Below are 27980 nucleotides of genomic sequence, written 5' to 3' on the forward strand. Positions count from 1 at the left end.
TGAAAAAGTAACGGGTTGGGCCAAAAGGAGGGACTAGGGGAAGTTTGAAACATTCTGTTTTGGTCACACGTTTGAAATCCCTATTAGAGCCACAGTGGGTTTTTCAAGAAACCAACCGAATAATGGTATCTGGAGCTCAGGACAGATTCAGCTCAAAAATGTAAATTTGGGTGCAAAGAGAAAGGGCGATATTTTCTCAGAAGTTAGAAGGGGCGGGTCCTGGTGCTGGGCGGAGATTTTTGACTGTGGCCTCATCTCTGAATTCTTCTGTAACACTAGGGTGAAAGGAAGTGGAAGGAAACTGCAGGAAGCTTTGAAGATGTGACAAGATGAGCATGTTTTGCTCTGGCATGTTTCTCCAGGAAGCATCAGCTGCCAGGGCACAGGTATGGAAGAGTCTAATGATGGATGAGAGGGTCCAGGTGAAAAAGAAAGGAGATGTAAGCACCTTAACAGCCTTTGTAAGGGAGTGATACTCATGGACAGAGGTATCTAAGCTGGGTACAGGAGGCTCTGAAGGCAGGTGGTGACAGACACCAGGAAACGTGGTGAGGTCAATAAAAGAGAGGTCTGTGCAAAGTCACAGATCTTCAGCTGGAGAGAGCTGAACCAGTGCTTCCAAAGTGTAATTAATATGCATAGGAATCACTTAGGGATCTTGTTATGATGCAAATTTGGATTCAGTAGCTCTAGGGAAGGGCCTGAGATTCTTCATGTCTCACAAGTTCTCAGGAGATGTCCAGGTTGCTGGGCTTGCGGTAGTAAAGACCAACTATCACGAAATCATTACATGACCTTGGCTTAGTCACTAGCTTGACTTAGCACCAATTTCCTCACCTGTAAAATGAAGGCCAAACTGATCACATAATAAGGTCCTTCTATCTCTAACATTCTTATTCTAATGTCAAGTGTAAAAAAAATTTTTTTAATTAAACTCATCTGAGTAAATGACTATAGTATGAAAGAAGTAACATGTTCACAATATATATGCCAAGTACTGTCCTGGGTCTCTTTCTCCTGTATTTCATCCATTCTAAGATGTTTATTTTTTTCACTTTCAAATGTCTCCTAAACAGATGAGTCTTCGAATTAATTGATGTCATCTTAGGTTCAGATAAATATGACAGCATTTGTTAGTTAATTTTACACTATAGTAAAATTTCCTTTATAAAACCTGTTTGGTTGGTCAAATTTTGTAATTGTAGTTACAGAGTTACACTTAATCTAAACACACATTCAGAACTCTCTGAAGTCTGGCTGACCTTATGCTAGAGTCATTGCCAATGAGGCCACCAAGTGGCAACAAAAACTAAGAACCGAGATTTAAAAAAAAAGAATAGCAAAAGCCCTAAGTAAAAGATCAAATATCAAACAGAACAAACTGGTATTAGAATAGCAACCTTATCACTCAAATGAATCTCATTTACAGACTACTCCAGCAAATGAAATAATCCTCCTAGAGGTAAAGGGAGGGTGGATTACAAATGTTCTTTAAAAAAAAAAACCTGGGAAAATGATGAAATGCTAAGAAAGGAGAACATAAGGAATTCAGAATCTGTTACAGAAAATGAGAACTACATAAGAATGATTGTTGTCTAAATGTTAAATTTTTTTAAAAAGACAGTACTTATAACAGTCCCCCAAGTAAGGCTGAACTGAAAAGCCACAGGTCTAGAGGCAGGTGTGGAGGGATACGCCCAAGGCATGAATTAAGGGAAACCCTTAACCTGAACCACACAATCAGTCATGCAACTAAATATAATATAAACCCGCCAGGAAAGCAGGCAGATCCATTTAGCCCACTGAACGATGATTCTCTTAATAACAGAGACAATGAAAATTCATGAATAGGTAATCTAGAACAGCTTCTGCTAATTCACCTACTTAAACTATAAGGCCACATCGTGAAGTCAAACTCAAGTCCTATTTATAGCATCCGCAGGCTTCCTCCAATGTGTCTAAGAAAGCCTAAAATCCAGTATCAAGTAATGTAAGACTATGCTTTACACCTTTTGAATAGGTGCATCTACACATTTTCTTTGACAAATTATAGTTCATAAATCAGGGAATACAATTAAACTGCTCTTGAAGTCAAATAATCAACTAATCTCCATTAGGTTAAAAATATTCCATATTCTGATAGAAAGGAAACGAACAAGGGCACCACTGTCCAATGGTCAGGGAAAACAAATCCTGCTTTCTGGCACTACCTGTCCTCCCTCGCCACTGATACTGACTTTGGCCACATTTCTTTAGTCAATTTCCCAAGAAAAATCAACAGAGGAAAATAACATGAATCACTGGAAAATAGTTGTATGATGCATCCAATTGAGTCACATTTTTAAGAGGACAAGTGTCCAGTGGCTTACTTGAAGCAGAGGGTCACTGCACAAGTTTTCAGCTCCACCCTTGAGGTACTCCTATTACAGAGACAGGAACACACAGGGAGAAGCAGAACTGACAGACTCAGGAAAAAGATTCAGAGTGAAAGGATTCGCCCCTTACTGCTGATTACCACATATGAGGTCAGATAATTAAGTTTGCGAACTCATCCTAGAAAAAGTGCTGCACACCTCATTGCTGAATATCACTACAATTACCTTCGAAGTACTCCCCTTGGGAAGCTACGCACTGAGGCCAGCACGTAGTCCACCCTTCAAAGCAATTTTGGAACTATTTTTCTGGAATGGCCATCAAAGCTGTCGTCATATTACCCTGGATGTCATGAATGTCATCAAAATGTCTTCCTTTCAATATTTCCTTTATCTTCGGGTAAAGAAAGAAGTCATTGGGGCCAGGTGAGTAAGGAGGGTGTTCCAATACAGTTATTTGTTTACTGGCTCAAAACTCCCTCACAGACAGTTCCTTGTGAGCTGGTGCATTGTTGTGATGCAAGAGCCATGAATTGTTGGTGGAAAGTTCAGGTCATCTAACTTTTTCACGCAGCCTTTTCAGCACTTCCAAATAGTAAACTTGGTTAACTGTTTGTCCAGTTGGTACAAATTCTGATATCAAAAAATGTTAGCAACATCGTTGCAACAAGTTCGCAAACTTAACTGTCAGACCTCTTAGATCTCAGGATAGCAAAAGCCTGCATGCAGGGCTATCAGACAAGCCTCTTGTCAAAGTCATTGGCCACAGAACCAGCCACTGACAACTGGATGGTCTCAGATAGCAACCTGGGATCCTTGATGGTGTTGTCTTATGGGCTGCTGCTTTCACAGTCAAGAGCACAGGACACATTTACTCATGAAGAGAGTCTAATCAGGCAGCTTGTGGAAACAGAATCAGAACCTCTGTCTTCTGGAGGTGTTCTATTATCTTACCAAGACACCTTCAAATCACATTATAGGAAATATGGTCAAATGAATAGTGTAACGATCTCATTTTAGTAAAATCACTGCAAATTTAAACTGCTAGAACACTTACTCCTGAACTATTATCCACTTGAGGAGCCATGGCTAATTAATCTTTCCAACCCCAGTACAGTCATGCACTGCTTACAACAGGGTTACGTTCTGAGAAATGCATCGTTAGGCGATTTGCTCGTGCGAACGCCGTGGAGTGCACTTACGGAGACCTGGATGGTATAGCTTTCTGCACACCTACGCTGTAGCCTATATACACACAGGGTAGAGCCTATTGCTCTGTAGGGTAGGAAAAATAATTTTCCCTCTACCCTCCTGGATTCTTGGCTGAGACATCCCTGTAATAAAAGACAGATTAACTGGAGAAAACCTAACAAAAGTTTAATGACATGTATACTTCCTAAATACAGAGACCCAAGGAAACTGAATATCTCACCAAAAGAGCTGAAGACACCGTCTTTAGCTGAAGACAAAAGATGTCGTGGGCGGGGAGAGTCAGTTACGGGAGGTTACCAGGAAAAGCACAGTAAACAAAGGGAAGGGTGTTAAGCAGATTTAAATCTCAGTCCTCTACATGGAGGAGCCTCCAGACACAGGGTCATCCCCCTCTTCCTGGTACAGCTAGGGAGACACCTGGACAAATGGAGATGTCGTGTATGAATCTAAATGTCTTTTACAAAGGGTTACTTCTACATGGTTTTCAGAGCTTCTACCATGTCTGCTGTTTTTCAATCAACCAGCAAAATAATCCGTATGCCAAATAGACAAATTTTGGGGTAACAAATTCTACTCCCCTACAGCTCCTAGGCTACAAACCTGTACAGCATGTTACTGTACTAAATACTGTAGGCAACTGTAGCACAAGGGTAAGTATTTGTGTGATGGCTGCACTATGACAGCACTAGGTAACAGGAATTTTTCAGCTCTATTGTAAGCTTATGGACCACGCTGGGACGTACAAGCTTTTATGTATGTAAAACAGGGAGTGCCTTGGCAATGGTAGGGTAGGTGTGTATCAGAGTTCTGTTGAATGAATGGCAAAACCCCCAGAGCCTTAAGTCAAACACTTTGCATTTCTGCAAGGCATGCTTTTAAATTCTTATCAGAAGGGGACAAAACAATTCTGCTTGATTAGATGTTAAGTGATATCCTAAAAGAAAAAATGAGTTGTTAATCTCAATCTGCTTTTGAAGAGCATTAATTTATTTTGCAAATAATAAAAGCAAGAGTACAAAGCATTTTCACACACGTTATTTCATTTAATAAATACAGACTCACTTTTTTCAAAAAGCCTAATCACCGCCTCATGGAGGAGAGAAAAACCTAAACAAACAGGAAACACCTGGGCATGTACCCCAAAACCAACAATATTGAGTTTCACCAAAGAGCTCCACCAATGCCTGGTCCTATCACCGTAGACTCATAGACCCGCAGTTTCCTGAGCCAAAGCCCTTTGCAGGCAAATGTTAAAGTGACAGCCTCGAATAGGTTAGCAGTCACAAAAGCAAAGTTGTTCCATTTGGGTTGCCATCACACGTGGGTACTTTTGCTCTTACCACAGATGATAAAGGAATACAATGAAATGATCACTGCATTACCTGTTTCAATGTCGCTGTCAATATTCAGTGTCTTATTAGCAGGAAACATGGTCCCTTTCTTGTAATACTGCTTACAGACTTTTAAGCCAATTTTATTCTCTTCATTTTCTCCATAACCTACGGTCCCCAGGGATATGTTCTTTAGACGATGATACTATTAAAAATAGTTAAATAAAAACACTTAGGAGCTTCCAAGAGTTTCATCGGTAGTTGTAGCATATGGAATATATTTTAGGTATTTTTTACTGTTTATATCATATCCCACAATGTAAAATACCACAAGGTAATTTTCTCAGGTTGGGCATAAACACACCGCCTCACAGAATTCGAAACTAAAGTGAACATGTTGACAGACGCTCCCACTTCACTCGGAGCCAAAGCTCAGGTCCTGATGAGGTACTTCTCTGACCTCACAGCAGACTACTGACCTTTTGTTCCACCCCCACCTCCCAAAGCCACACTGGCCTCCAGGCAGCTCCTGCAGCTCCTCAGGCACACTTCTGCCTGGGGCCTTTGCTGTCCCCTTCGCTTAGAACCCCAGGTTTTCTATCTGCTAGGTTCACTGCTTCAGGTCTTGACTCAAATATCTCCACCTCAATGACTCAAATATCACCTTACCATGCAATGAAAACTACAAACATACATCACCAGCTCACAGGCACCACCAGGCACTCCCAATCCCCACCTCCCCTGCTTTATTCCACAGCAGTTATCACTTTCTGACATACCACTGAAAATCCAAGCCTTCCACACCCCACAGCTTACAAGAACATGATTTTACCATTTACCCATCTGCACTAACAGCTCCCGTCTTCATTGATACGACTTTATTATTCCAGGAAACTTTTGCCCAGGAACATAAAAGTTGCACATAACTGTATTGTTTATTTCAGGAGCATCCAAAAAATCATTTAAACAATCAATTTGAAGATTTAGTCTAATAACCTTCAGACTCTTTGAAACCAGCCCCCAACACGCACCTGGCTGTGTCCACCAATCCTTAAGTATTCATTCTATCATGATCTTTACCCAGTTCTAACCTAGCACCTTCCCCCACACATTGAAATAACCCCCGCCCCCGAAATCAGACCTAAAAATTTATGTCTGGACTTTGTCCTCTTCATCCAAGGCACAACTGAGAATGGTCCAGGTAGCAGCTCCCTTAACTGCTATAAGCAATAAACTCAGTGTTGATTATCAACATGTTTTTTGGTGGTGTTTTCAGGGAGCTGGCATTCAGTACTGTACATTTCATTTCCTTTCATTTGTCTGGTTCTCCCCTATAGAATTAAATTCTATAAGGACAGGGTTTTTGTCTGTTTTATTCACGCTGTATCCCCAATGTCTAGAACAGTACCTGGCATATACTAGATAGCCAAATATTTACTGAATGAATGAATGAATGAATGAATGAATGAATGAATGAATGAAAAAAAAGAATAACAATTTCTCTCCACTAAATGCCTTCTTCGGTCCTACCAGTCTGGTTTCTCAATACCTGCCTACATAAAACGATATCGTATTCTACTTCATATTCCTAAGATTCCGCTAGACTTATTCATGCTAAGACGTCAAAATTGAGACTCTAGAATCTTAGATTTGGTATCACATCCATCAAATCTTCCAAGATTATAAATCTACTCTTGGCTATTTGATCTGGGGTGAAGTAATCTCCCAAAAGTAGTGGGTGTGAAGGGATAAATAGAAAATGTAAATCTAAAAAAAAAAAAAAAAAAAAGTTCTAAATAGGCAAAACCTGTTGGTGTGGATATGTAGCCACAGAAACAGCAATAAACATTTTTGGCAGACTATGCAAATTTTAATTAGAATATTTTAAGATATGTGTAACTTTTTTTGCTAAGACAATAAGATCAAGTATCAATATATTCTTAAAGCATAGGTCATTCATAACGAAAACTTGCCTGATTAATTACATAAAAGATGCTCTCATAGGCGTCCTCTTGCGTATACACACTGCAACTGTAGTTATCTTCATCTCCGCCAGAATATCCTTTCAAAAACAAGTACTTAAAAGCAACAGTGTTTTCTTCTTTGAAAGCAACCACCAGCTGGTTACTTAAACCAAAACGAACAAGCTAGAAAAGAAAATCAAATAGATATATAAGAATTTTACCCTTTGTCAGAAAAGGCAAATACTTTCTTATTATCATTAGCTCTCACTTAGAAACATCAGCAAGAGAAATCTCACTGCTTTGGTTTTTACTAATCACATTATTGTCAAAAATACAAGTCACCAAAAAGAATAAACTCATCAAGCTATATCAGCATTTTGAAATAGCATAAAATGAGAAGAAATTACCACTCTGGGTGACTAACTGCCCTGCTGGCCTTTAATGAAGGAGAAGAGGCAGGAATCTAAATTAGTTAAGTCTGAATCCATTTTTTTAAATACTTGGACTTCAAATGAATTGTTTCAAAGATTGCTGTAAAGCAATAATTCATGTATCACTAACATTCAGAAGTTACAAGTATTTTTTAAAATCACAACTATGTTTTGCATGTGGCCTTTAAGAATATTCTTTAAGAGTAGCCTACATATACTTACTCCAGCTAAGAGGAGATAGTTGTCAAAGGAGTTCAATTCCTCCAGTTGTGCAAGAACTCTTCTATAACATTTACACCTAAGAGTTTCCCTAAGATCTCCAGTATCAAAGCACCAGAACGAATAGTGGGGCTCGCTTTACCTCTGTGATGTCAAACTCATTCATTGTCAGCTTCTCGTGATAAAACTACTTATTCTCTCTTAGACTGTATCCTAGCACCAAGGCCTGTCTTCATCAGAACTGAAAGTATTCTTTCTGCCCCAAAGTTTTCTTCTTAGTATCCAATAAGTGGGGGAAATGAATAGGCACTGATGGTTTACTTAAAAAAACTCAGGGAATTACACATATGGCTATACACACAAACTACCTCTCTTTTCTCATACACTCTCCCACACACACTTTTACTCACGCTCACAAGCATACTTACATGCTCACTCACACACTCATACACTTTCTCACATACTCTCTCACACACATGCAAACACAGTCTCTCCTCTTTCATTCTCTCTCTCTCTCTCTCTCTCTCTCTCTCTCTCTCTCTCTCTCTCACACACACACACACACACAGACACACACACACACAGCGGTGGAAGAGATGTCAAACCTCTATAAACCCTATCCCACACACCTTTCTTCATCTCCCCACTTTATCTTCTCATATGCTTTAACAAGACAGTAAGACACTAGAAAATTTGCCCCAAATTCTCCCTTTGCTAAGTCACCAGAACAATTTGGGACTCTGTTTCATCATGTGTGAAATTAGCAATTTTGACTAGATGACCTTGACATTTCTGTTATTCGCTGTCATTCCATGGTTCAATATGATACATCCTGCAAGGCACTAAAAAAGATATCAACTACTGAACCTTTCAGAGGAAACAAACGTTACTATGCTTGTGCAAACTTACATTAAAAAACATTTTTCAGCCTTTAAAGTTTTTCTGACTTTTTTAAAGGTTGAATAATGAAAAACAACAGCTACTATTATACTCCAGGTGCTATGCTAACTACTTTACATTCATTCTCTCATTTATTAACATAACAACCCAATGAAAATATTACTACTGTTGAGCCCCATTTTACCTATGTAGAAACTGACATTTAGCCTCATTAAATTGCCCTAAGTCACCAAACTAGAATGAAAGCCAAATCTTATTCCAAAGTCACTTTTGCTATGCTACACAATTTCCCTCTGGAGAAAAAATTGTCTTCTGGGCTCTTCCTGTAGAAAAGAATTTAGGTGCTATTTTTCCAGAATTGCAACTATTGTTTGAGAATGTACGTAGTCATTAGCATCTGAGCTTCGCCAGGTCACATTCCTCAAATACCAACTCAAAGGATTGAGCAATTGCTAAAACCCAGCTATTTTTTAAAAAAATATATCAGATAAGAAGTCCCACATCATCCAACCTGTGCTGCAAATTAAGCAACAGAAAGCTAAAGGTTCTTCCAAGTATGTGATGTGCGGCAGCGGTGCTGCAGGGGATGCCAGAAAAGATCCTGTTGCTTTTGAAAAGCTAAAAAAGGAAACCAGGGAACCAAAACACACAAGATTGTTTCAAGGTTTTGTTTAAAATACAGACACACAAATGAAAACTGGTACACACACAGGAATTAAGTTCTTCAAGCAGAGTTCTCTGAGTGCCTATGCTTTGCCAAACTGGGATACAAGGTGGGCAAGGTCAATACTGCCTGATGTTGAAGAACAACTCTTTTATCTGCTGAGTGCCAGGCACTGTGCTTAAAATTTGTAATTTTGGTTTTTCATTTAATTCCCCAACATCCTATGAGGGAGATATGACACTGGGCTCCACAAGAACAGGATTTTTTTTTTTTCTTTTTGCCCCACCAGTACACATTCAGGAACTGGAATAGTACCCATAGCAATGTCAGAGTCAAATACTGAACCTGTTGATGAATGTCATCCCATTTTATAGTCGTACATGTGCAAACTAAACTCAAGTAACTCAACCAGGTTGGAACGGCTAGAAAGTATCAGTGTAAGGATCCAAACAGGTCTGTGTGACTCACCTGTGCGTTCTTTTGACCACTTAGCCTCACTACCTCCAAATCGAAGTGCTGCCAACTTAACTCTAGAAGCAGAGATAGGAAAACCATTCCCACCATGCTCAAGTTAAGCTAAAGAACAAAAAATGTCTGAATGGCGAATGGATAATTTGATCAAGAAAGTGGCATACAATTTGCTGATATTTTAAGCCACCGTCTTATTTAAATTCAAAGCTCATCATCTCCACTTGGGAAATGAAGTAACCGGAGGTATAAGCTCTGCTTGGAACCACCCCCATCTGGCATCAGGAACAAGACATTTCTTCCATTACATTGTTCATAGAACAAGCCAAATTCCACACGTATAGCCTAGCATCAGGTAAGCGTTGAGGTTTTCAAAGTATCTCCCAGTAGAAGTGAGAAACCCTGAAGAGGAGACTCTGAAGTCTCCTTCCTGCTATGGCAGAACCAAATACTTCCCACAGAGCAAAAGTAAGGAGACGATGGGATTGGTCAAATAATTTTATTTGTAAAAAGGAATTGAAAGAAAAAAATGTATCTTAGCCCCACTAACTAGATCTTAAGATTTGCTGAGACTAGAAGACAGAAAAATAATTACAGAATTAAGTGCATCCTGGCAAAGACTGTGAATTTAAGACCTGATTATGAAATCAATCAATGTAGGAGAAAATATTCTGTACCAGGTAAAAACAAGATACCACTTTAATAATGTACAAAGAATATGGGAGGGAGAGAGTAGAACTAGCAAAAGAATGTAGACACCTCTCTCAAGATTATAAATTCCTACAGAATGCAGAGCAGAATAGTAATGTCTAAAAAACCGTTTCCTTCACATCAACTCTGATAAAATGCCACCCATCCCATTAGACTTGAGGATGGAGTGCTAAAAGAGACACACAAAAAAAGGAGGACGGAAAAGTGGGATTTAAAAGAAGGAAAGGTATTCGAGAAATCTGTTCCAATTAGATATCACCCAAGTAGCAAATCTTATTAGAAAGATCCTACAAGGGAACAAAAGTTTAACCCCTCCAATTTTGTTAGGGAGACAAGGTACCCATACAAAAAGTAAATTATCAATTCCCAGAAATATTCTATTAAAAGTGAAATTAGTGATGTGGACACAGGAGTAACAAGTATGCTAAGGAAAACCAACGTGCTGAGTGGTCAGGCAAAGTTGGTGGGAGAGACTGATTTCAAATAGCACCTGCAAGAGGGGGAGGAAAAAAAATCACTCTGGACTTGGAGGAACAAACAGAGCAGGAACCATTGGGTGAGTCCATCTGGCTGGGTTTGAGAGAGGAAATAGTAGATGAAAACCCATTGGGAAGGCAAATTGAAGGAGACTATGGAAATCTGTGACTGTCAGGCTATGAAGTTGAGAGTTTCTTCTGTGGGAAATAAGGCTCTACAGAAGTTTCTGAGCAGGAGAGTGACACAATGAAGCCACTCTAAGAAAAATTAATCTGATATTAATATTGAATGGACTGGCATGTATGAAGGTAAGCAAGGGAGGCACAAGATGAAGACTAGAAGCAGCCCAGTTAACTTATCTGGATTCCTAGACCTCAACCTCTGAGGACGTGTATCTAGAGACAATATGAGAAGAAGAGTGCAGACTTCAGGGCCACACTGCTGGGTCTCAAATTCTAGCTCTGCCACTTATGAACTGAATGGCCAGAAGCAAATTATTTAACTTTGTTGGGGCCAGTTTCCTCATCCATGAAAGGGGGTAATAACTGAACCTACTTCCGATTTGCAGTGAGGATTAAATGAGTTAACGTACACAGAGCACGTACGGTGCCTGGCACATTGTAAACACTGTGCAACATGTTAGCTGTCCGCAGCAGTAACGTATCCACAGCTGTATGATCAACAGGATGCACAGCATATGAGGTGCTTCATACATATTTTTGATTGTGAGTATGGCAAAAACATAAACAGATGCGGTTTTGAAGGAAGAATCCATAGTATTTAGTAGATATCAAGACAAAGAAGGTGGGGGCCAGCCTGGTGGCTCAGGTGGTTGGAGTGCCGTGCTCCTAACACCGAGGTCACCGGTTCGGTTCCCACATAGGCCAGTGAGCTGCGCCCTCTACAGCTAAGACTGTGAACAACGGCTCTCCCTCAAGCTGGGCTACGCTGTGCTGCCCGGGTGGGGGAGAGCCGCCTGGGCTGCTGTGAGCGGCCACCTGATGACCGGAGACGTGCAAGCCTCATAATAATACCAGCATGGGAAACAACGGCTTGAACTGGAGTTGGGGGGGGAAGGGAGAAAAAAAGACAAAGAAGGTAAGTCAAAGATGGTGATGATGTTTCATAAAGTTAGAATTTTAGTAATAGTAATAGATCAAAAAATTGAAATGTAAGCTACTTTGGAAAGAGAAGAAAGTAGGAAACAAAGTTAACCAAATGACAAAAGGGAACATTATCTGGCCTCCCTCCAAGCAATGACTAATCATGTGCATACTTTATAGATTGCCAAAATTAAAACTTCAAAACCAAGAATTAAAATGAAAAAAATTTAAAAAGAAAAAAGCTAAGAATATACATTTAACAGTGGCCCTTTATCTCAACCTTGTTGTTGTTGTTTGTTTGTGTTTTTTTTGAAGTAACTTTAGTACTCGAAAACTTGAAAAGCTGGTACAGTACATACAGCATGTGATACGATGAAAAGGCCTCTTCATGAACGCAGAAGAAAGATGTGACTTTCAGTTATGGCAGAAACCTCCTCTCCTTTCTAAAACTATATGGATGTATTTTTAGAAAGGTATTTATTTTTGTGTTCAAGAAATAACATCTTTACAGACATTTTTACATTGATAACAGAAATGATTATTTGCCAGTGAAGCCAAATACCTCAAATCAGTACTGCTTTCAAAAGAGCACATGTTTCAAATGTAGTTACCTAGAGAGACACCTCCCTGAAAATGACTCCTTACCACAGGCCCAAAAACTAGATGCAACTCTGATGGCAGTTGTGATACTGGCGATAAAATGCTTAACAATATGGACATAAACAAACGTCTCAAAGTAGCCTTTGTATGCGCCTTATAGTTCCAGGGGTTTAGTATTTACTTAGAGCACTTAGCTACTGAGGAAAGGGAAACTTAGCATTTTGTTAGTCTTTAAAGTTAAAACAGTCAAAAATGCAAATTTCAAAAAAGTATTTAAGTAAGATGTATTTGGATAAAGATGAGAGATTTCAAGAACACAGATCACTTTGGACTGAGCAGCCTTTGCCAGCTGACATGCCTTATTCGGATATAGAACCCCCCACACCCAAATAGATATACTTTTTACCTATAATTAAAGAACCTGTGGAGACAGGACCTCACAATCCCTTACTAAAATAAAGTTGTCACCTAAAATGAACTTTAACTTACCATCTGCCCTCCAGAGTCAACATAATTGTACAGCTGTATGAACTTGAAGGTGGACTTCTCAGAACAAAAGTCAAGTGGCAGAACATGTAAAAACACTTTCATCTTGGGCTAAGGAAAACAAACAAACTCATAATACAAATTACCTGTGTGGTGACCATGATTATTTTCAAAATCTGCAAACCCAGTTTCCATGGAATCTGGTGTCTGGCTCGGTATTTTTCACAAGGGTTCATGAAGTAAAACTTCAGGTCTTCCCTCAGGCATTCTTCTTTCACCTCAGAATCAAGATGAGCCATTGCATTTCTGCTGCAGAAGATCGATTTTTAAATGCACAGAACAGCCTATTCATCAGAAAGCTCCTAAATAATACCTTCCATTCATATGCTTTACCCATGCTTACAAGCAAAACTCTCTCTCCAGCCAGTGAACTCCTTTTCTCTTTAGAACTCTGAAAATTATTCAGGACCTCTATCACTTGCCTTTCCACATAGCTACTCAGCTTCTACAAAATGACCATTCTGAAAAATTGTAAGAATAGGATTTTATTTGCAAGACTTGTAAAGTCCTACATTTTAATATACAGCACTCATCTGTCCATGGAGTATTAACAAAAAGTAGATAGGATACGTTTATATACTCCAAGTGTTAAAGCACAGAAATTTAGTATAGACTAATGCAATTAAATTGTTACGAAAATAGAGAATCTTTGTTCTGTAACTCTGTACTGAAAGAAGGATCATGTCCCCATTGTTTGAATAACATGTCAGTGATTATAAGATCCCAAAATATAAAATATCTTTAAAAAGTTAAAATAGCATCTCTCTATTTATGCCTAGTCAGCTGTCTGTGTCACCTTATATTAGTAAGTTTCAAGGGCTCTAGACTCAGGAATGGGCATGTGACTCAAGCCAGGTCAAAAAGAATCAATGAGATGTGGTCACAGGACTACAATTATAACGGATAGGAGAGAGATGGTCTTTCTACTAAGTAGTCCTCAAAGTGGGGTGTGCAAAACAATCCATTAGGAATATAGAAACTATTAATGCTTATTTTATTCTTTATCATACAAACAAAAACTGTACTCTAATAATTAATATAATATATAGAATAACACTGGTATGTAACAGCATATAATTTATTAATAAATATGCACACGTTGGGGACATGTGCTTAACTTTTACTGTTCAATACATAATCAATGAAGTTTGGAGATCATAGACTTAAAGAATAGGCTATGAGTCTGGAGTTTCCGGAAGCCATCGTACCATCATAGGACATCTCGCCAGAGAGTGGCGTTAACACAGAAGAACAGACACTAAAAGATAGACACCAAGCCTAATGACAATGTTTGAGCTCCTGGATCCAGTTGTGCCTAAAGCCATTTATCCCAAGACTTTCGATTTGCGCTAACAAATACCCTTTGAGGCTTAAGACAGTTTGAATTAGATTTTTTTTTCTTACAACAGGAAGCGTCGGTATAGTAAGTTTAATGAACAAGTTGTATTAAGTTCAGTCAATCATTCCAGCTACTCAATTTTTAGGAAAATATTCAAAATTGGGGTCATTCTTAGGGATCTTTTCACCTGAAATGTCTAAACTACATATTTTTATGTTGACTTATGATCTATGTTATCTACCTTGACTAACAAATTCAAAAGAAGCTCAAAAGGGAAAGACTATTTTAAGACTATTTAAGGCTTATATTCAGTTGTTAATTATTTTCTATTTATCAATAAAATTTTAGACCTATTTCCAGAAGTAGTAGGCTAGGTTATTCAGAGTCTTCCTGCTGGGAAGGAAGGAAGGAAAGAAGGAAGGAAGAAAGGACTAGAAAGAGGGAAATAATATGCTAGATAAAATTCATCTTTGGCGGGAGGTGGAGGGAGTAACTTGTAAAAGAAAAACAACAAAATGAAATTGATATTGTCAAGAGAGCAATTTAAAATGGAGCTGGGAGGTCTCTAGGAAGCTGAGCTAATAGACCTCCCTCATTTTTCTATCTTTATAAACTCTGTCCCTTTGTTTACCCATTGGAACAGAGTTGGATTTCTATCCAAATCTATGTGTTCAAGATTGCAATTCCTAAAAGAGACCCCCAAATAAAGCTTTTGTTTGCCTTGCAGTTCTTAGTCAAATTGACTGACATCACACAGTGTCAGAAGTGGGATCCAGAGTGACTGCGTCCTCTTTCATTGCCTCCACGGATTCGAATAAGACTAGGTACAAGAGTCCATTGCACTCTTTTGTCTCCCCGGTGGTTGCAGAACATTGTGGTAAGTCCTCCAAGACCCAAACCTCCTGCCTTGGTTCAGGCCCTATTTGAGTGTCCTCTTTTACCGGCTTTCTGTTTATGGGACTTCGAATGCCCATTTGGTGAGTAATTACTCTTTTGGAAATGAGAAGTTCACTTTCTAAGGGAATGGCTGCTGAACAGCCACCTTTTGGAACTCCTACTGTATTTATGTACAAAAATTACAGGCCCTCATCCTGCAGCTTTCTGTCTCGTTGGACCATAATTACTCAGGATGATTTACAGTTAAAATGGCCACTCTTTTGGGACTCTTTTGAAATCCCCAAATTAGTCTATCTGCACAATCAAAAAGTTTGCTGTAAAACAGTATGCTGTGTGTGCCCGTAGCACCCTCTACATCTTGTATTTAGTGTCTCTTGATTGTATTATTTGCTCTTGTGCTTGATTTAATCTTGTGTTTGTTCATACACAAACATGCTGTACAGGCTGGTAACCTAGGAGCAATAGTTATACCATGTAGCCAAGGTATGTAGTCGGCTATAGCATCTAGGTTTATGTAAGTGTACCCTATGATGTACCTCGCACAATGACAAAGTGTACCCTCGCACAATGACAAAATCACCTAACGATGCATTTCTCAGAATGTATCCCTGTCATTAAGCAATTCATGACTGTAACTGACAAAGATCTCTCCTTGGATTTCAAGAGGATCTAGGGTATTTTAATGTTTCCTATTCCCAAGACTAAAAGGCAACTAAAAGGGGATTCCCAGGTTTGGTTAGATATTGTAGACTTGGATGCCTAATTTTTCTATCATGGCTCTAACTTTCTACTCTCTTCTCAAAGCTGACCAGACAGAGCCCCTCCCCTGAACAGAGGAATCCCAGAAAGACTTCAGTGAAATAAAAGGTAGTCCTTATGATCAGCCTGCTTTAGGACATCCTAATTATAAGTTGCCCTTTTTCTTTTATGTTCATAAAAGAGAGAAATGCCATAGATGTCTTGACCCATAACATGGAAGCGATCATAGGACCACTGGATACTATAGTTAACAATTAGATCTGGTGGCCGTAAGGTCTCCCTCCCTGTCTAAGAGCTATGGTGACACTGCCAATTTAATACAACATATAAAAGAAATAGTAATGGGCTCTCCATTGACTCATTATGTGCCGCATTCAGTGGAAGCCTTACTCAACTCTCATACTCAGCACCTCTCTGCTAGCAGACTAGCCTCCTAAGAAATTCTCGTTATCTTCAACTAATGTGACTAGTGCTCACTGTACTACTCTAAACCCTGCTACTCTCCTCCCTCTGCCCTCTGACAAAACCCCTCATGACTGCCTGACATTAACAGACCGACTACTAACTCCTCGAATTGATTTTCAGGTAACACCTCTTGAAAATGCTGAATGCAGTTTGGTTTACTGATGGTTCTTACCTAAAAGATTAAACAGACCACTAGCAAGCACTCTATGCAATTGTCTCTCCAAAAGAAACCACTGAGGCCAGTCCAACACCTTAGGCAACTTCTGCTCAACAAGCAGGGCTCTATGAATTTATTTGAACTTGCATATTGGCCAAAGAGAAAATGGCGAACATTTATACAGATAACAGGTATGCCTTTGGTATAGCCCATGACTTTGGTATGCTACAACTGAGAGGATTCTGATGTCTTCTGGACAAAAGATTAAGAAGTTCTTATATTTTAGAACTCTTAGAGGCAATCCAATTACCTAAATCTTTAGCAATCATAGCGATCATAAACATTCAATGGCAAATATGGAGAAAGTAGAGGTATTCATTTGCCTGACACTGTTGTTAAGTTAGCAGCATTAAAACCATCTCAGCCCCTAATGAAAGCACCCAGGCTACCCGCCAAAGCAATTGAGGATTCAATGATAACATTATGGGAGCACAGCATTTAGCTATTCAACAAAAAAGAAAGAAATGGTTAGAACAAGGCTGTAAGTTTGACCTTAAAAGAAAGTTATGAGTAGGTCCAAACAACTGGCCACTCCTCCCTGTTTGCATATATCATATATTACAATATGTACATTACTTAAACCACTGGAACACTGACAAAAATGGCTTTATGGGGAAAACAAAACTACTAGAAGCCATCTCCAAAGATAGCTACCTAGGTATATGAAAAAATACCAAATCTGCCTAAAGCACAACCCTGGAAAACTCATTGATACATCTATGGACATTTTCCTTTGCCTTTAGGACCCTTTGAGGTTTGGCAAATGGACTTTAGTCAGTTGCCCACTTTCAAGAATACAAATATGTATTATATTGATTTGTAGGTTTTCTCATTGGGTCGATGCATTCTCATGCCACAGATCCACAGCCTCAGCAGTAAGTAAAATACTCCCAGGAAATACCTTCCCCCACTTGGAGAATCCTCTCAGAGCTCCATAGCAACCAGGGAACTCATATCACAGGAAAATTACACCATCTGTTTACAAGATCTGGTCGATTTTGCTACATTTTCATTGTGCTTACCATCCCCAGTCCTGTGATCTCGTAGGACAGACTAACAGGATAACCAAAACTCAAAATAGAAAACCTGGTAGATTCTTTTAATCTGCCTTGGTGTAAGGCTCTTCTCTTGCTATTGCTCAATCTAAGATCTGCTCCCTTTGGCAAACATAGATTATCTCCTATTACTGGCAGACCTATGAGATTAAATTTAAAAAATGTATGAACTTGTACTGCTGAATGGAGACCTCCTGATTTATGGTAAAAACTTATAAGGGCCTTTAAGACTAACTAACAGTTCGTGGAGCAATCTTCCCCGAGTGCATGCCCAGGAGACGGAGATTTACAACATCATGATATCAACCTAGAGATTGTGTCTATTGGCAATGCCACCTCCATAAAGATGCCCTCCAGCCCCAGTGGAAAGGCCCATATCAGGTATTACTAACTAATGCTGTGGTGCTAAACATAAAGGTGTATTGACTCCTAGATTCTTGTTTCTCGTTTGAAAAGGTCACCCACACCTGAGTGGTCATTTCAGTGTATTGGCGATCTTAAGCTGAAAAATCTCTAAACAATCCAAGATCACCACTAGAATTTTCATTCTTGGATCAAAGCAGACAACGTCTTATGCAGATGGCTCTCCCAAGACTCCGATCATATATGACTCTACCCAGCAACCCTTATACTTGGTCTTCCCTTTGATCTCCTCTTACTTACTGACTGTATTGCTATCATAACCTAATTTTTGCTGAACAAAACTCTTGAGAAAACATTCTTCCTTTTCCCTAGCTCTTTAGTCTAACTTTGAGATGAAATACTTAGATTTTTAGGTCTGCTTACTGCAATGTCTACTTTATTGGCCCTTGAACACCTTTTCACTCCCACTGCCCAACAATTATCCAACAGCACTAATTTAACTGGCTGTTGGATATGCCTCAGAGCTAACCATGCTCATGATGAGCCAGAATTAGTGGCTTGGCCCTGAGCCCTGAAAGCTTAGAAAACTTAACAGGAACATAATGCTGAATTTAAAGTTCTTCTTTATTTTCAAACCTCAAAAAATATTGATAGAACACATAATCTTCCTGTCGCCAGATCCATGCATAAGGTCCTTCCAACCCACAGGGAATAAAATCTGGACTCTTACTGATAACTTGTCTATTTTCAAAATTTAAACAGTTCAGGCAGAATCTTAGGTTTTGCCCCTTTAAAAATATGTAACTACATTCTTTCCTATGTAGTTCAGATGGTTATAAGTTCACACATCGATGGGCTATAAGTAACTTCAATATTACTTCTACCAATGTCTCTCTAATGTGGAAAAATTCAGGGAATAATGCAACTCGATCCTGGAAACGAGATGTACTTCAGCTCCCTGTGATTACTTGGGGCCTAGATAAAAATTCTTGTATTTGGTGGAAAACAAATGAAATCTATTTCTTAGGGAATCCCAGCCCAAAAACTTGGAACAATCAAACCCATGATAATCTTTCAATCCTGACCCAAATATGTAGAAACCTCAGGCACTCTTTGAATCACTGTCATGATAAATCACATGATGACTTTAATGTCTCCAGTGTTGACTATTCTGATCATCCAACACGTGGAGGACGTGAAGTCCCTGCTTCAGAAATGGGACTTCATACTTCCCTCAGAGTTCACAGGCCGCTAAACAATAACAAGAAGAAACTAACCAAAAGGGATATTTCCTTCAATATAGTTCTTTTGAAAGGAACTTTCTAGAAGAGTAGCTGTGATCTAGGAATTAAACTCTTATGGATTTATACTACAAATGTTTAAATAACCAGTCAAAAACATGATTACAAAAATGTTCATTGTAACTTTGTATTGACTTAAAGATGTCTAGGACATACTGTTAAATTTTTTAAAAGTTATAATATAAATATATTAAGAGCCCATTTCTCCAAAATGTCGATGTTTATATCTGTATGTAGACATAATAAAAGTCTAGAAGCACATAGCCAGGAAAACAAAATCTCGGTACTCTCTGTGAAGTAGTATTATACAGGTCATGTTAATTTTCTTCAAGTTTTCCATATTTTCTTGATTTTTGTCAATTAACATGTGAATTCTGGAGTTAATATGAGTACAAATAAGCTATTTCAAAAGCTTATTTGAAATAAGCTTTTTTTTTTTTTTTGAAATAAGATATTTCAAAAAGGAAGAGTCTAATGATATGTATCAGGTCATCAAGTATCTCCCTGCCCTTAGTTTGTGAGTAGTGGATGGAAGGTGAAGGAAGAGAGGTCAATGTAGAGGCTAAAATTCAGTGTTTCTACAGCATTGACCATGTGGGCTCCAGGGTGAATGTCACAGGGCAGATGGAAGACTTTATATAGACCGTCGAGACAGAGAGAGAGAGAGAGAGAGAGAGAGAGAGAGAGAGAGAGAGAGATCCCGTTAGATGAAACTCTGGGGTAATTGGGCCCCAATTAAGGGGAAGTTAAGGGGAAAAAAAGTCAAAGGAAAAAACCCTGGTTACCTTCCTAGCAGAGCTCTCAGAAAATAAATGACTGGTCATTCTAATCCTGAGAAGCACCTGTAAGAAAGACTGTAGGGGCTTTTCATTGTCCACTAGCGCCACCCATCCAAGACGACCATGCTATAACTTTCAGGAATTTCCCTAAAGACAACCATACCACTAAGTTCCCATAAATCATCTCCCATCACCACTTTGCTGCCTCAGGCCAGTAGGAAAGCAGAACTAGAGCTGCACATTTTAGAAGTGCTCGTTCTGAACAAGCCTCACTCCCTTTGAAAACACATTCTGAAGAATCAGCACTCTGGGTTGGAGGTGAGTAATACAGAATTCTTCATTTCTCAGCAATACAGAATTCCAAATGCAGTTAAAGCTGAATCTGATGACTGGAATTATGGCATTTTCTTCCATTTTTCTTTCTCTAACATTTTCAGTAAGTCCCCAATTTAACAGGATCTTGCTGCTGACTGTCCCTGTGTCAATGTAAAATTAAAAGAAGTTATAATTAATATTTTTTCCTCAAAACACTGAGTTTAACTTACTTTTGGACAGTGTCAGCTGGGAAAATCCTTAGATTTACCCATCTCTAGCAATTCCTGCTGGTTGCAGTAGGTGATACAATTTCCTTTCAAAGCCCACCATTTAAATTGTAGGTCTTTTGGAATTAGACCAAGGACAATTTTCCAGAATCTTTTTTTTTTCTTCATGTTCCCTGGTTCTTTTTTTTTTTAATTTATTAATTTTCCAGAATCTTTCGCCTCTAGTCACCAGTTATTAGCCTGACAGATGTTTTAAGCTGAAATCACATGTATTAAAAGGAGAGATAATAAAATACAACCTCCAAAGAAGAAAGCAGTCCTTCCAGCTGAAGGTAAAGAAATATTGGCAACATATCCCCAAAGCTGTCTTGTCACACCAGGGAAAAGGCAGGGGCCCAAGCTCAAAATAGAGAAGAAAGCTCAGCTACAGGTAGACTGAGGAAAATGGGAAGAAAAAACCCCAGATGACTGCCAAAGCAAGCAAACAAGTAAACAAACAAAACAAAAAGTCTTTAAAACACTTGATATGGAAAAGAATATTGCAGTTTAATAAAGAAAAGAAAATTACTTTTTCCTACGAAGCCCATAACAGGTGATGTAAGAGCTCACTAAAGGGTGATTTCATTCTTTAGAACAGACCTTGGATTCCTGGTCTCAGCTAAAGATAACAGTCAAGCCTCAGGGAAGATTGCACTTTTATCTTTCATACCCAAAGGGGTTTTCTTTGGCCACTATTTTTACTTTGAAAATTGTAGCCAGAAGAGACCACCTGTTTTTCCACTAAGTTTTAAGAATTGTCTTCTCCTGGATTTCACTTTATATTAAAGACCTAACCAAAGAGATTAGTATGTGAATACGATCATCCCTGACTTTCAGTTCTGTTTTCTCTGCCGCTCTGTTCAAAACTTGTCTCTCTAGTCTACTTACTTCATTAAGATATTTTATATGTATTATTTTGTTTAAAATAACACTTTTGACATGCTCCTCCTTGGGAGAAAAGAATGAGGCTTCTTTAAACACTTCATGGGAATTTACCAATTTTTTAAGTGCAGGAGATTAAATAAAATGGCACTATTATGACGGCCTCTGCATGGGAATGGTCAGGGGAAGTGTGGGAAATGTGCCTGTTTTTAAAGGATCCAGGCCACTGAACCTGGTTTATGGAAGGTTCCTACGAAAGGAAAAGGGGAAGTTTACAATAGTGGAAGTCTGACTCTTCTTAAAGTACAAAGAGGAAGATGAGCTACAATCTCGGGACTGCTGACTCAATAGGAAGCTACCCGATTCCCCCAGACTTGTACTCTTTGGTTAGCACATCACAAAGGTGGTGAGCAGTTTCTGAAAGTATGAGGTCCACATTCCCGCTTTGGGGAGAACGAGGTAGTTGGTCCCTTCAACATAACATATCAGACTGTGTGTCCTGACATCCACTGAGAGCCTCTCCCACCTCTCGCTTACTGACCCCGTCTTCCATTTCCAGTTTACCAAGACACACAATCTTGTTTCCCAATGGTATTGTCCAACCAGGCATATAGAGAGATATTTCATATCTGAATCCTTTCAAAAACGATTTATGTTCACACCCAACTGTGGGTCCTCCCAGGCTGTCAGAATGGGAACTTTTGAAGACACTGCCTGGAGATGATTAAAAAAAAAAAGTTTAAATCCCGAAGCAAATGTGCTAAGAAAAATACTGGAGTCAAGAAAAAAGATAGAAAGATTATATACCACCGTGAGCACAAACCTGTTTATCAGTGAAAGCAGAACTGAGATCAAGTAAATAAACCAGAGATCAAGTAAATGCTCTTGAATTCTGGTTTTCTGTGCTAGTATTAAGTCCATTTACAATATTGAGAGCGCCATGCAGTAAATTCTCTACTATTTTAAGAAAGTTTAACGACCCACCACTATATTTGTTTTGCAAGCAGGGAAAGAGGAGCCAAGGCCCGTTTGTACTCATCACCCCAGCTCAGCTGCGTGGCTGGCTGGTTGCAGCTTTGACCACAGAGGTGGGGCCCCCTGGCAGCGACGTTCGGCTGAACTGTACGCCTTTTCATGAAGGCAGAGAAATTGAGGTTAACCACACTATAACCCTCCCACATGAGGAAAAGGCCTGTTTGTTCCGGAAGTCAAAGCACAGTCTTATTGAACTAACTGCAAGCAGTTAATATAAGCGTTTCCAAGGCAGCAAGAAAGTGCTAGTCTAGAACAGTAAAGCCATCCACTTGATGAGGATTTCTCCAGTCCGATATCCTGAAAGAGGCAGCTCAAGCGCCTCACCTGACGGTTAACCTGAAAACACCTGATCCTCTCTCTGGCTTCCTGGCCTGAGGAAAAGGATACGCCTGCCAGGCCATGCCTCGGTCTTCCAAACTTTCCACGGCTCTCGGGATTCAGAGCAGGAAAAGCCTTCAGTGCACACGCATGTCGGCCTTGCGGGGACAGCCTCCCAGAAGTTCTGGAGCCCTTCCAGGCGGGCTACCTTCTCTTAGCCCTCCTCTCTTACCCTTTCTGCCAGCCGCGCGGTGCACGCAGACCCCAGCCGGAATGCAGACGGGGCGGGTGGCCCGGTGCCGCGGGCACCGCTTGATGGAGCCTGCAGCCGGGCTGCAAGGCTAATCTGTGCCCGCCGGACGAAAAGCGGCGCGTGGCCAGGCGTTCCCGCCCCGCCTCCGAGTCACCAACTCCGCCTCGTCGTCTCCCGCCCCAGGTTCCTGGGAGACTTTTTCCACGTGTCGCAAGCTGGCCTCTCGGAGCCCCAGGAGGCGGGAGGCCTCGAAGCGGATCTAGGCGGGGGGCGGTGGGAGATGGAGCGGAGGTGCGGAAGCGGGAAGACCCAAGGAGGAAAGCAGCCCAGGGAGCGGGCGGCGGCAGGGTCCCCGAGACGGGCAGTGGAATGGAAGGGGGCTCATGGTGCGCCCGATAGACGGCGCCGAGCACGCTTGGGGTACTAACCTGCGGCGGGGCCCCAAGGACAGGTCTGAGGCTCGGTTCCACACTGGCAGGTCCAGTGCCTCCGCGCCGTGAGGCATGATGATGCGGCAGTAACTGAGGCTAGAGGTGGGACGGCCGCACCTGCCTCCGCCGCGGGTGCCCGCCGGAGGCTCCCGCCCCGCTCCGCCTCCCGGGTGTCCGCCCGGAGGTAGAGCTGGGGAGAAGCGCCTTCTAAGGGGTCCAGGCAGCCCGCACGCCTTCCACACCGCCCCCGGGCGGCGGGGCCGCGCACTCCCAGCCCTCCGCAGCTCCTGCCTTTCTTCATTCCTTCCTTGATGTCTCCATTCTTTCCTTGTTTTCTACATCCATTCATTTGTCCATTTCTTTAGCCATTTCTACTCTGATGAGTTCAAGACGCACTCACTGAGTGCCAAGCTGAGTGCTGGGTACTGTGGATACTGGGATATGAAAGTCCTTTCTCTCTAGGGCTTCTCATTAAACTGACAAATTCATTCCGGTGTGTTTTTATTCTGAAGTGCACGATCACAAAACTCTGTGGCAGGGTCAAGTTTAACAGATGTTGAAAGTACTCCAGGCGCAAAAGGAAAAGAAAAACAAATCGCCCTTCGCTCGCGTGGGGAAGCTGGAGCGGTCCCCCTGCGCGGGGAGAGAGCGTCCGCGTGGCCCCGGGCGGTAGCGGAGAGACGGCACAGAGCTGCACCCCGGGCGCCGCAGGACTCAGCAAGGCGGCGCACCTGGCTGCAGCCGCCACCTCAGTGCTCCCTTGAGATGCACGAAAGGAACACGCCTGTGAGAAACCGGACATGAATTTTAAAGAGATGAGGGTCGGGAACATATGCCCAAATGCCATGTTCAGCTGAGGGTGACGTCGACTTGGCAGTTTGAACCCGGCCTACATGCTCTTTCCGAGGGAGTCTGTCTATCTCTGCTCTTCACATAGTAGCAGCAGCATCAAAAATCCCTAATTCACGGCTGTTTGGATCAGTAAGTGAGTAAATGGTCTTAGGGTTTAGCTAGGGTAAAGAATATTCTGCCAGGTAATTATTTTAATATGCGTCTCCAAGTAGAAGCCGCTGGATAGAGTGACGTGTATAAAAACATACATAATTGACCTTGTCTTGAAAGTCACTTCCCATAGACTATTAGGCAAAAAATGCGTTGTTTTAGAGCCCTTTTCATCAAGAGGTGCCCACTCCTACAGACGGGCTTGGGAGATCCGTTTGTGTCGTCATTGGTGCCAAAGTTGGGTGCCACAGTGGTGTGGTGTGGTTACTTTTCAAAGAAACACAGAGGAAATATTCCGCTCCAAGGAGCTATTTCTTCTTGTGGAGAAGTAGTTGCAAAAGGGAGCTCCAAATATCTCAAATTTTAATGTGCAAATGAAACACCAGGGGATCGTCTTGAAGCCAACTCTGAATCAATGGGTCTGGAATAGAACTTGTGGTTTTGTGTTTCTAGCTAGAAGACGTTGCTGAAGCTGCTGGTCCAAGCACCACTCTCAGTTGCAAGGTTCTAGGAAATACTTAACCTGAGTGTGGGAGGGAATTAAGGCTAAAGAGGTGCAGCAGAGTGTCAGAATGGAAAACCTGGAATCAGATGGTTGAAAATTGTGAATATCACACACACTACAAGATACGAATTTTAGTTCCTAGGTACCTCATCTAATCATTCCAAGTTAGTAAATTAGTTCACAGTTAAGTTTTTCACTTTCAGAAAGTCACTGTCTATGGTAAAGATCCTGGCTCATGTCTCACTGGTGGTAATAGTCCTTGTTTTGTGTTCTGCTTTGTTCTTTCCAAACAGCTGTGTTCTGTTCTGTATATCATAGTACAAAAAGTTATGTACACTGACTCAAGTTTGTAATGACCAATAACCAAATAACATAAGAAACTTTTGATCTATAGTGTACTATAACAAGGAATTTTAAACTTACAAGCCAGAGGTCTTGAATTTCTCTAGCAGGTTACCTTTATATGAAAGTTTCACTGATTTACAATGTTAAAGGGGATTTTTTTTAAGTCTAGAAAATGTACAACAGGCTAATAGTAAAAATGCAATAGTTTATTGCGATAGGTAGGCAAGAACAATATTTACTGTAAAGTTTATGTGGAGGAAGAACAAATAAAATAGGAGAAAAAATGGTGCCTTTTATTTACTTATTGTTCATATCCTTTCCAATTTTTGTTGATGCGCAAGCAGTCTGTATATTCTAGATGTCAATCCCTTGCCAGTGTAAACATTATAAATATCTTGTTTCAGCCCTCACCTATTTGTTAACTTTGTCTGTGATTTTTTCCTTGGATGGAAGTTCTTAATTTTGATCTTGTGAAACCAAAATTAAAAATATTAATCCTTATGGCTTGTGCTTTTGTGACCTTAAGTTTTTCTCTACTCCTAGGTCACAAATATTTTTCTGCATTTTCTATAATATTTTAGTTATATTCTTCATACCAAATTCCATTGTACTTCAAATGTGCATATGGTAGCAGATAGGAAGGCAGCTCAATTTTTCCGTGAAACTAAGTCAGTTTTCAGCAAATTATCTTATGAATCAGGGGTTAGCAAACCTTTTCTATAAAGGACCAGATAGTAAACATGTTAGGCTTTGGCAGATGTACTGTCTCTGTTGCAACTACTTAACTCCTCTGTTATAATGTGAAGGCAGTCACAGACAGTATGTGACTAAACAAAAGAGAGGGACTGTGTTCCACATATCATGAAATATTATTCTTATTTTAATTTTTAATAAGACTTTATTTTTAGTGCCGTTTTAGGTTCACAGAAAAATTAAGCAGAAAGTACAGAATTCCTGGATCCTCCCATCCCCCACATGCATAGCCTTCGTTACTATCAACTGCTGCATTTGCTCTGATTGATGAATCTACATCGACACAGCATCACCCAAAGTACACACTTTACATTAGGTTTCACTCTTGCTATGCAGCCTGTGGGTTTTGACAAATGTAATGACACGTATCAACCATTGTAGTTTCATACAGAGTAGTTTCAGTATGAACTAATAGTTTCTGTATGAACATACCTGCTATAAACTGAATGTTTGTGCCCCCACCACAAATTTATATGTTAAATCCTAACGCCTAACATGATGGTGTTTTGAGATGGAGCCTTTGGGAGATGATTAGGTCATCATTGTTGAGCCCTCACGGATGGGATTTAGTGTCCTTATAAAAGAGGTCCCAGAAAACTTCCCTGCCCCCTTCCACCATGTGAGAACATAGCAAAAAGACAGCTGTCTGTGAACCTGAAAGCAGGCTCTCACCAAGTACTAAATCTGCTGGTGCCTTCATCTTGGACTTTGCAGCCTCCAGAACTGTGAGAAATAAATTTCTGTTTATAAGCCACCCTGGTTATGGTATTCTGTTATAACAGCCCTAAAGGATTAAGTCACTGCCCTAATAATCCTCTGAGCTCTGCCTATTCATTCTTCCTCCTCCTTCAATCCCTAACAACCACTGATCATTTTACCAGTCTCCACAGTTTTGCCTTTTCCAGAATGTCATGTAGTTGGAATCACACAGTACGTAGTGATTTTCAGATTGGCTTCTTTCACTTACTAATATGCACTTAAGGTTCCTCCACGTCTTTTCATGACTTGATAGCTTATTTCTTTTCAGCACTAAATAATATTTTATAATCTGAATGTACCACAGTTTATTTACCCATTCACCTACTGAAAGACATCTTGGTTGCTTCCAAGTTTGGGCAATTATGAATAAAGCAATACACATCCATGTGCAGGTTTTTGCATAGACAAACGTTTTCGACTCATGTGTTTAAATACCAAGGGGCACAATTGCTGGAATGTATGGTAAGAGTATACTTTTATAATAAACTGTCAAACTTTCTTCCAAAGTGCTGCACCATTTTGCATTCCCATCAGAAACAAACAAGAGTTCCTGTTGCTCCACATCCTCACCAGCATTTGGTGTTGTCAGGGTTTTGGATTTTGGACATTCTACCACATGTGTAGTAGTCTCTCACTATTGTTTTATTTGCAATTCCCTCATGCTATTTGATGTTGAGCACCTTTTCATTTGCTTATTTGCCATCTGTACATCTTCTAGTGAGGTGTCTATTCAGGTTTTTCACCCATTTTTAAAATCAGGTTGTTTGTTTTCTAATAGTTGACTTTTGAAGAGTTCTTTGCATATTTTGTATAAGTGTTTATCAGATATGTCTTTTGCAAATATTTTCTCCCAGTCTGTGGCTTGTCCTCTCATTCTTTTGATGGTGTCTTTTACAGAGCAGAAGTTCTTATTTTAATGAAGACTAATATATCAATTTTTTCT

General features: G+C 40.2%; 1 protein-coding gene across 1 annotated transcript in view; it reads right to left on the bottom strand.

Moving 5' to 3' along the window:
* MCOLN2 (mucolipin TRP cation channel 2) overlaps nt 1-25746 on the bottom strand; it is a 51875-nt gene extending 26129 nt beyond the window's left edge. Inside the window, exons 1-4 of the mRNA XM_033115967.1 lie at nt 23671-25746; nt 13085-13247; nt 6889-7062; nt 4967-5120 (exon numbers count right to left, since the gene is read on the bottom strand). Of these exons, the coding sequence (XP_032971858.1) occupies nt 4967-5120; nt 6889-7062; nt 13085-13247; nt 23671-23747 (568 nt within the window). The 5' untranslated portion in view covers nt 23748-25746. The remainder of the gene's footprint in view (nt 1-4966; nt 5121-6888; nt 7063-13084; nt 13248-23670) is intronic.
* Between the last annotated feature and the right edge of the window lie 2234 nt (nt 25747-27980).

Source organism: Rhinolophus ferrumequinum, chromosome 9 (assembly GCF_004115265.2).
Source record: "Rhinolophus ferrumequinum isolate MPI-CBG mRhiFer1 chromosome 9, mRhiFer1_v1.p, whole genome shotgun sequence".
Lineage (NCBI taxonomy): Eukaryota > Metazoa > Chordata > Mammalia > Chiroptera > Rhinolophidae > Rhinolophus > Rhinolophus ferrumequinum.